Source organism: Limulus polyphemus, unplaced genomic scaffold, assembly GCF_000517525.1.
Source record: "Limulus polyphemus unplaced genomic scaffold, Limulus_polyphemus-2.1.2 Scaffold4525, whole genome shotgun sequence".
NCBI classification, from domain to species: domain Eukaryota; kingdom Metazoa; phylum Arthropoda; class Merostomata; order Xiphosura; family Limulidae; genus Limulus; species Limulus polyphemus.
Genome location: NW_013670135.1, coordinates 19,549 through 29,938, shown reverse-complemented (window position 1 = coordinate 29,938; position 10,390 = coordinate 19,549). Strand labels below are relative to the sequence as shown.

Here is a 10,390-nt window from a genome sequence, read left to right as displayed (position 1 = left end):
GTCCTGGTCTTTCGTACGCTAAACAACTTGCAACATTCATGGAACACAGCTGATTCAGGGCTATGACCTTGATCTGAATGCAGTTCTTATGGCATACCAAATCTGAAGAAGAAATCACTAATAGCCGAAGCTAAGTTTTATTTAAGAAAGGACTTATATTGCTAAAGTTTCTTCGGAAAGAATTTTTACGGAAAATTAACAAACGAACAGAGACGTAACAATACTAATGTAGAGGCATCTCCAAAATTCGCGAGTTCCCCGATAATTCAAGAAATTCAGTCATGCATGCGCCAGCAGAGTCACGTGACTTCCACTGTTTTAACAGTATAATTTGTTTTTAGTTTTATTATCTTATTCTATCATATACCTCTGATGTTTATAAACTAATCTTTAGTATAACTTGCTTTTAATTTTGTTTTGAGTCCTTTCCTGTTTACTGTGTTATTTATAAATCAGTCTTTTCTATAGCTTCTTTATGAATTTGCCTTCTTGTCCATTTTTATTACCTGTGACATTAATATATCAAAGTCCACTATAACTTGTGTGTAATTTAATTTTTGACTGCTATCTGTTTACTTATAAGTTAATTATTATTTTAAATTAATGTTTAGTATAATTTATCATTACATGCATATTTATAAATTAATAATTAGTATTATTTCATATATATTTTACCTCCTACTTTACTAACTGATATTTTTTGTGTTTTGGAGTTTAGTATAACTTCTGGTTTGGTTTAGTTTGGTTTTAAGTTTAGTGTAACTCTTGATAATTTTTTGTGTTTTGGTGTTTGGTATAACTTGTTGTTTTTTAGTTCATTGTAGCTTTTTGATAATTTCTGTGTTTTGGTGTTTAGTATAATTTCTTGATAATTTTTTGTGTTTTGGTGTTTGGTACAACTATCTTCTTGTTGTTTTTTAGTTCAGTGTAACTTCTTGATAATTTCTGTGTTTTGGTGTTTAGTATAATTTCTTGATAATTTTTGTGTTTTGTTATTTAGTATAATTTCTTGATATTTTTTGCGTTTTGGTGTTTAGTATAACTTCTTGATCATTTTATTAACTGTTACCTGCATACTTGTGATATTATTGCATTTTGGTGTTTAGTATTAATGAAAAACTAACGTTAATGTTATTTCCATGCAGAGCTTTAACAACACCTTTGAAAATACTGACAACATGGCAGAAGTGAAGACAACTAGATGACATTATTATGAAGATAACTATTTGAAATATAGAGGTGTGTTGTAGTTTATACTGGCATAGCATTATGAAAGCTGAACTCCTTGCCCAAGGAGGTCTGGAAATCATCTGTTGATTAACAAATTGAAATCGCTTCCCTTTTATAGCATATCCATTGAAATTACTTAATTTAACATAACTTTCAGTTGAGTAGTTTAGTGAAAAGAAATAAAATGTTTTGCTCATCTCTTGAATACTTTTAATGTAGTTTAATTAACGTTCAGTAGATGGAGACAGCCGTAACGTGATCCAATATTTGATACACTAACTATGATATTCATTCAGAACATACGAGTATATCACGTCTTTAAATGAAGGTATTTACGCCATGTCGAACAGATACTTCTGCTTTTATAATCAAATGTGGTTAATATTGTTCTTCTACGTATCTGATAGCCTAAGAATTTCGTTTGAAAGCTCATTGTCTACTTGTTCATGTTTATTTAGTAGTTGTACTGAAAAGTTAATAAAGAACTCTAAAAAATTCTGCGATTCATTTGTATATTTTGAATATCAATACCAACAGAAGGATTATTATAATTTGTTTGTTCAATTATTAAAACAACAATTCCTTGTGTGCGGGACGAAATGCTAATTTTATGTAATTTTTCACAGATTTGGTATAACGTTATACAGTTACATCAAATTCAACCAGTTATCCATTAATTACAATATTCAGATTATACTAGTCCAATTAGCTAAAACTGTCATATACGTTTAAATTTAAATGTACTTTATACAATGTAACTTTATTAACAGAGATTCTTTACAACCTAGATTACCTTTCTTGTCGACATACAACTGTGTGCAGTATGATTTATTTTTAATATTTGTTTGTAACGCGACACAGTCCAATACATAAGGAACTTGTTAGTGGAAGTCGTACTTGGCCATTAAACACCAAACAAAAGTACAAATGCTTAAGCCTTAGGAATTTTTATAAAACATAAATGGAAACACTAAAAGAAGATAGCATTTTACCTTGAAACAAAATATAATATATCCGATGATATAAAATTCTAATCAAAAATATTTTATTAAAAATATTACATCTTTTGGAATTTCAGTTTGTTGTTTTCAAAATTTTGTTCTCATCTAACTTTACTTGACTTCTGAAATAAAGAACCTATTTTAGTCTTATAAGATTTGGAAATTCCAACTTAAATGAACCTATCTTTGTAAAGTCCCAATAGAGTTTAACTTTATTTGACATTTGACGAAAATATAAAGTGGGCCAAAATTTTCATACTACTGTTACGTCTCTGATCGTTTGTTAATTTCCCGTACAATTTCTTTCGGATGAAACTTTAGCGACACAAGTCCTTTCTTAAATAAAACTATTTTATTCTTTCTCAATACAACTTTGCAATACAGTTAATTTCCACAGTCACTTTAACTTAAACACACGCTATAATTCATAACGATTCACGCACTTTACTTACGGTGACTACCGTGCTTGACTCAATTGTCCGTCTCTATCTCTGCCTGTCTGCAATTATATATGCCGTCACTCCTTGCTGGTCTTATATATACAAAATAGAGGGCGTCTGGCAAACACTCGAGCCTTCAAGAACTTTCGAGATACTCATTACGTGTTACCAGGGTCACGTGACTTCCACTGTCGTAACACTACTATCAGAACTTTAGCCTCAGTAGATTTGATGAGATTTTTTAAAACTGGTGCATCTTTTCTGCAAAAGATCATTGAAAAATATGGCCAATAAAATTTTAACAATAAAAAATAAATACAGAAGCTTAAGCATTGGAAAATTTAATGAAAAAAATATATATTTGAAATACGCCAATGAGATGGTATAAAATTCTTACAAAACATTAAAGTTGAAGGAACAATGAAACATTACCTCTTTTGAAATGTCTAAAACTGGTTTTGTTTAACCCAGAATTAAAATACAGTTAGAAGTGGACAAAAATGTACAAAACAAAAATACTTAATTTTAAGATTTGGAAAAATTGATTAAAAATACTTATTTTTGAAAATCCCTAACACGAATCAATATATTTTCAATATTAAATCAGGTGCATATTTCCTGCAGAAGATGATAAACAAACTTTTGATTAAATAAGCTTAAGTCTTGTAAAAATTGTATTTAAAAAATGATTTATTAAATCGCGCACATTAGGTTATATTTATCAAATATCACAACAGGATAAAAACAGCAAAATATGGTGCTGTGACACAAGGATTTAATATAAGGTTTTCCTGTAATGAGGTTAACCATGTACACCACCCAACTTGATCTCCTGCAAAGTGAGTTTAAAGTAAAACTTTCATGAAGACAATAGCTTTCTAAGACTTTAGAAGTACTCGCGGTCATTAAGAGAGAGATGTTTGAATAAAAGAGGTGTCGAGACTAAGAGGAGTCCCCCTCCTGGATACAGAATTTTTTCCAGTACTTTGAAAGTCGATGATATCAATAAGCCTGCAAATACAAACTCAGAAAGACCTGCCCGTATCTGGTGCACTCAGACGTTACGAATAGGTTGTTCCCCTCATGGTTGATCTCAGCAACAGGCAATTGCAGATGACTGAGGACTGTTGGAATGGTGAAGCACCTGGCGAGTTCGAAATCGCATGAAGAGGTATCTGTCAAAGTTTAAGTCTATCGCCAATGAAAGCACAACAACCCCATCTCTGGACAAAACCACCAGTGATGAATGAATAGTCTAGACGTGCTGCTGATGTAAGAATTATGCCAGTTAGAGTTGTCTCCCTAACAGTTGAGACAGCAGGCACATATGGATAAAGACAATGATCCATGGCCCAAGGCACCAAGAGATATGGAGAACTTCCCCACTGAGTCATTGGCATCACCTAATACTTGGGGTTGAGTAGAACTGTATGATGACCCTTCACGAGTATCTTGTCATCATATAGCAGTGGACCATGCAACACTAGTTTGGACAGTGATTCACCTGACAAAGGATGAAGTTCTGATGTTGTTTTGCTTCTGAGCTGGATGTTGGAACAATCATAGGTACAGTGAGCAAAGTGAAAGTGACTGATACTAATAGAAAAACTAGGGTCACATCCATCATGCAAATACAGGGCTACTGACACATCTAAGAACATTGATTTAAAACTGCTGACAATCTCGACCCAAGACAGTGAGAGCAACTCAGTGGCTTGTCTGTTGAATATGCAATGTGTTTGTAGGAATAGATGGCTGACTGGATTAAACAACAGTAAATGGACACCATTTAAGTACACGTCATGCACCCCTATAAATCAACCACTGCACTGACTTTTGTAGACAATAGGGAAGTCACAAGAGCTGAAATGTAGTGAGATGCTGCAATAAGGCATCATGCAACCTTCCAAAAGGGCTTGTTTATCACCATTGGTGATTGTCATACAGAATGTACACCAAGGTCCTTCATAGACTTCTGACAAGTAAACATGGTAACTTGCATAAACATTTTTTACATTACCAAAGACAGATGAACGTTAGTAGGCTCCCATTGATTTAATATCTTAGATCTGGTGCCTGGATATTGATAAGTCGAGATAAAAAATGAAAGCAGAGTAAAAACTCCTTTCAACATGAAAGATGACTTATTTCAATTCCGTGTCATGCCATTTGGTTTGTGTAATGTCCCAGCCACATTTGACGGGCTAATGGAGCTTACTCTCAAAGGATTGTAATGGGAAAGGTGCCTGGTTTTGGTGTTTGTCCACGTCTTCAAGCCCCTGAGAATGTCATTCCAGTGCCTGAGAAAGGTAAGCCAGAAAATGAAGTCCAGAAAGTACTCACTTATGCTCACTAAACATAGCGGGAGTTTCCTGGCCACATAGTTGGGATGAATGGACTCTTGAATAGCCAAGCTAAGATAGCTGCAGTGAGAGAGTGGACCTGACTTATGGCAAAGCAGGAGGTCTGCAGTTCTTTTGGCTTTGTATTGTATTATCAATTGGCCAATTTTTCAATGATAGTAGCACCAAGCAGCAGCTCTTACGAAAGTTCGAGTGAGGTGTGCAACCAAGTATTATAATCCCTAAAACTATCTTTAGTGGATGTTCAAATGCCAGTGGTTAACAATTTTAAAAATTCAGCAGAGACGATAATGTGATTTGTAACAAAGTTGTAAGAATATGGCTTCATCATGGTTCATTGCCTGGGCCAGCATACAAATGCAGGATGCAGGACTATCTCACTGCTTGGTGAGACCTTGACCATTATTGAAATGTCCTAATTCTGGACAGCATGCAAGAGATAAAGTCATAAATTAGTAGACGACTCCACTGGAGAATGGATGCCAAAGTTGATATTTCAGGAGCTCCAAGCTAAGTAACTAAAAGAGCTTGACCTAGTGTGGATATCATTATGGCCCAGAAAAGGCTAACTTACCCACCACTAGTGGAGGAGTGTAGCAGAAATACACATAACCTATGGTACTTGTATGGGCAAATATTAGAACAAGAATGTGTGCTGTACCATTGTTACCAGCTTGAAAGACAGGGTGCTCCAGTATTGCTGCACTTTGTGATTACCAGAACTCTATGCCAAGATATATTCCATAATTTACACAATACAAGAAGCAGAGAGCATCGTGTGTCACGCACTTGTCCTAATTTCCGGCAACAGATTTTTTTGGCTGCAAATTATAAAAATGTTTTGCACTTGTGTGAATTTTGTATGACAACCAAAAACTTATGAATTCCCAGACCAGACTGTATAAACTTCCAAATAGATACTTGCAAAGTTTGTTGAACCCGCAAGAACCCACTAGAATGAATACTTGCCATAAGTAATGTCATCCAGAGCAACAGAACAGGGATCAACAGACTTTTTACTGAATTTTCTCATGTTTGAATAGGAAGTATCACTCCCCATGAATATGATGCATGGTCCTCCACAGGTATCCCATTGCCCCACTAATATATGGAGTGACTGAGATACACAATGGCCAATGCATACAGATATACTCAACAGTATCTTGTGAAGGTTGCACAATGATAGAAGAGATGTTACGACTGGATGATGAAGGAATGGGTGTTCCAATATACTAACTGGGTATGGATTTGTCATGTACCAGAAGCATTTGAGAACCAGATGGACTGGTTCATACATGGTACTCCAATGAGTTGGTCTTCTAATATATAAGACACAACAGATGCAAGTTGCACGAAAGTACCATGGGCACATATATATGCCATGTTCATAAATTACAGAAAATTCCTTGGTGCATTGGCTTGACTGGAAGTCTTGGGAGTAGACCAACGAGTCAGGAAAAGACGAGGATGCATTTCGATTCATCATGACCCACCTAACAGTAAAGAGGAAGCAGCACATATGGCAGTGTTTTAGAAGCCAGAGAAGGTTTTGTTGAAACTGGATACTCTGCAAATTTCAATCAGTGATTAATACACCAACATCAGCCTCACAATTTTCACAGCTAGAATATTTATGTCGGGCACCTGATATTGAAACGAAGTGGTGCTTTTTGCTCTCCAAGACATCAGGTAGGAAGATATGATAGAATGTATGGTTTGCATTTGATGAATACTACTCGATTTTCAAATGCTAGGATGACCTGGTAGTTCTAAGACTGCTTGTCAAAAGAACATTGTGATGTCTTGCTTTCCAAGTCAGTGAGTAGATTTTCTGGCACAAAATTTAATTAAATAGTTTTAGAAAATCACTTCGGAAAGCTAGTGGAGTGGTGAAGACTCTGTAGAGTATATTGCCCAGTTCTTGCTGGATTTTTCATCAGTCTTGATGAGATATATATATACTATATCTATGGTCAGCAAGAAAGTCGAGATATTTTTGAATGTGCTCAAACTTTCATCAAGTATATTTTTAGTCCAAAAACCTCGATTTGTCCAAATTTTACTAGTGATTATGTATTTTGTGAAGCATCAATAAAATGAATTAAATCTGACAGCCTCAACATGGCATTACAGTTTCTACCGAGCATATCTTCAGCATGTACCTAGAACTACAAAAGTTGTCCAGGTAGTGACTGGAGGCGAAGCAAGGTGCATAAACTACAAGAGTACTTTTGGCATACATATATGTCAGTGGGCATATGTAAACAAACATGCAAGTGTTGTAAACATTACATAGTATCCTTCATGGGTGTTTTAAACAAATTGAAATAAAAGAAAGAACACACAGAAAATGATAAGAAATGACAGTAATAAGAGGTAAAGGAAATATGAAATCAGAGAGCTTGTAGACAAAGCGCTTGATCTCGACATCAAGAGTTGATAAATAAGAGATTGACTTTAATAAGATAATCTGGAAGGTATTATTGAAGAACAAAGTTGTCCTTCTTTAGTTTTCATTAATGCTGAGAGAATGTTCTAGTTTCAACAATGAGATATTTAGCAGGTTTGTGGATTTTTCATGAGAAGACAATGGAGGTAATTGAAAACACACTTTGACTGGGATTCTGGTACAGTTTTTCATGGTGTTTCTCAAGAGCATATTGTAAGAATATTTCAATTGTATAGAGTTGAAATATTCGGGAGTTAGTGCGATTGTCAGTAGTACATGAATTTTATAAGCAATAGCTTAGATGTTATAAAAAATATGTACATGTGGTGCAGTCAGTCCTTTATTTAGTTGTGATAAGAATATTCTCAGTCAGGCAAATTGAGAAATCTTTCATGAATAAATAGTTTTACCTAACACATTTTTTAGCATTGTTCCACTACAATTTTTAGACATGAAAATGCTGGCTTAAGTGTAATAGAGTAGGTAGAATGTTTTACACGTGTGGTGAAATTTTGTAATTTATTCCATAACCAACAGATGATTTGTAATGGAAAAAAAGTCCATAAAGGAGGATAATGAAAGCATTAGCAAAGATGAGGTTGATACATCTGTTTTGAGTCAGCTTGACAATGTAGAATCCAAAAAGTATTGACCATTATTCCTTCTTACTGAAACAAGGAGCTATCTGTTGGACAAAAAAAATGGCTGGGTGGAGAAATGGATGGGTCAGAGAGCCTGGCATGTGCATTCCTGTTGTCTGGCAGGGATAGCAGTGGGAAACACAGCCACATGTAGCTGGTCGAATGGAGACTCGGTGAAGTTAGGGGAATGGGAAGTTCTTTAATCACAGACATGTTTTATAGGTGAAGATGAATGTCAGTATACATTATGCCTATACACGTCATATGACCAGTATTTCATTTATGACTAGAACTGAGCTTTATAACCCTCTTTAACATATACACTCAACTGGACCTTTGATCAATTAATACTCAGTCAGCCTTTATATTTGAGCTCGTAATTCTGGTATTTAAGATCAGTGTTTGGTATTGAACAGTCTCTTTCCTTTAACCAACCAATGTGCCCGATTAGACCCTGTATTCTAGAGAATTTCATTCATCGACTTCCATTAACAAGTGCTCATGATGGATCCATTCCTTCAGTTATGAAGCCACCAAGAAGCTACCGGAAGTGCATAACTTCTTCTTGGGTGAGAGAGCCAATGAAGCTAGGGCATCTAGAAATGGCTTGAAGTGTGGTTAGAGATGCATTGCTGGCCAATGTATAATAACATAGGCGAGCTTGCTATGTCTTTCTGTGATTGGTTTAGTCCTGCAGTCTTCATGGGTTCACAAATCCCTTCTACAGTGGAGGGCAGATGGGTGAGAGTGAACAGCAACTACGTGACGATGACTCCAACAATAGTAAGGCAGCCAAAACTTGGGGATCCCAGCCTTCAAGCCACCCAGCAGCCTTCATTGATGCCAGTAGCACACCACTGTAAATAAATGTAAAGTCCAAAGAACATCAGAGCTTGATGACTTGTTCCATTGGAGGGTGTGCTACAACCACCAGAAGACACAGGCAGATTTACTCTCACCTCCAAAAGGAGTACCATGTACCAAACACAAAGAAAACCTTCCCATCACTCGGTACATCCCGAGAGGTGACCAGTCCCCAAAAAGGCAAAGACAAGGCCATTCGAGACGAAAAGTCTACGACAAGCAGTTCAACTCACGAACCAGACCCACCTTTTAACAATGAAGTCTTCGTGTCTAGAGGTCGTGTGTCGACCACCAGGCACTTGGAGAATTTTATACCACCTTTCTAAATGTACAACATCCATCTAAGAGGCTTTGGGACTCTACCTAGATGATTTGCTAACCTTAGTTTTTATGTATATGTGTTATATTTGTCATAAAAAAGGAACTGTTGCACTGTGCTGTCTTTTTTGGCGAGAGTGAGCGGCACAGTATCAACATAAATCTTTGTCAAAGTTGAAAAGTTAATCTGTTAATCAGTATTGAAGGTTTTTTTCTTTTTCTATTTTGATATCTTTATGTCTTGTATTGTTTTTAGCTTAGTATTTCTTCTTCTATGTTCTGTCATACTACAGTTAATAGTAAGAGTTAATGTTAAAGAGTTTATCACTGTAATGTAACTGGAATTCATTGTTAATGGGTTTTTATGCTTTTGTAATCACTAATTCATTGTTAAAAGGCGTTTGCGCTATCTATGTGGCGTGTGTTTCAATGAATAAAGTAAAATAAGTATAATGAAAAAATGTATTGCCAAACAAAAAAGATATGTACAGCTGGCTACTGAACTTGAGTAAGAAACCAAACAAGATAGGGATTGAAGTGGACATATATATCACTTGATTCGGCTAATGATCACATAACAAACAGCTGTCTCGACTTGACATGGAGAATAAAATCCCTACATTACGGGCTTCCTCACCTTGTCTATCGAATGCTTGGTGTTTGAATAAAATCTCAGCTTTCATCATTATACCTTTCCTTTAGTTAACTTTAGAATACTACTTTTATGACTATTTTACAATAGAGGAACGATTGGAAATTCTGGCTCTATTTGTTTTGCCAGTAAGGAAGCCAGTAATTTAGGGATTTTATTCTCAATGTCAAGTTGAAACGGCTTAGTCTGCTGTGTGATTATTAACTGGATAAAGTGATGTGTCCTCTTCCATCATTCGGTACATCCCGAGAGGTGACCAGTCCCCAAAAAGGCAAAGACAAGGCCATTCGAGACGAAAAGTCTACGACAAGCAGTTCAACTCACGAACCAGACCCACCTTTTAACAATGAAGTCTTCGTGTCTAGAGGTCTATGACTCTCTTAAGGTAGCCAAATGCCTCGTCATCTAATTAGTGACGCGCATGAATGGATA

At 35.7% G+C, this 10,390-nt stretch overlaps 2 protein-coding genes across 2 annotated transcripts in view; both read left to right on the top strand.

The window, feature by feature from the left end:
- Positions 1-1,669, top strand: part of LOC111088829 — a 44,521-nt gene extending 42,852 nt beyond the window's left edge. The window contains exon 10 of the mRNA XM_022399912.1: positions 1,146-1,669. Within this exon, the coding sequence (XP_022255620.1) occupies positions 1,146-1,191 (46 nt within the window). The 3' untranslated portion in view covers positions 1,192-1,669. The remainder of the gene's footprint in view (positions 1-1,145) is intronic.
- Positions 1,670-4,904: 3,235 nt separating this feature from the next.
- The window catches only part of LOC111088828 (galactosylgalactosylxylosylprotein 3-beta-glucuronosyltransferase 2-like), a gene marked incomplete at its 3' end in the record, with an annotated part of 24,172 nt that continues 18,686 nt past the window's right edge, over positions 4,905-10,390 (top strand). Inside the window, exon 1 of the mRNA XM_022399911.1 lies at positions 4,905-5,006. Within this exon, the coding sequence (XP_022255619.1) occupies positions 4,905-5,006 (102 nt within the window). The remainder of the gene's footprint in view (positions 5,007-10,390) is intronic.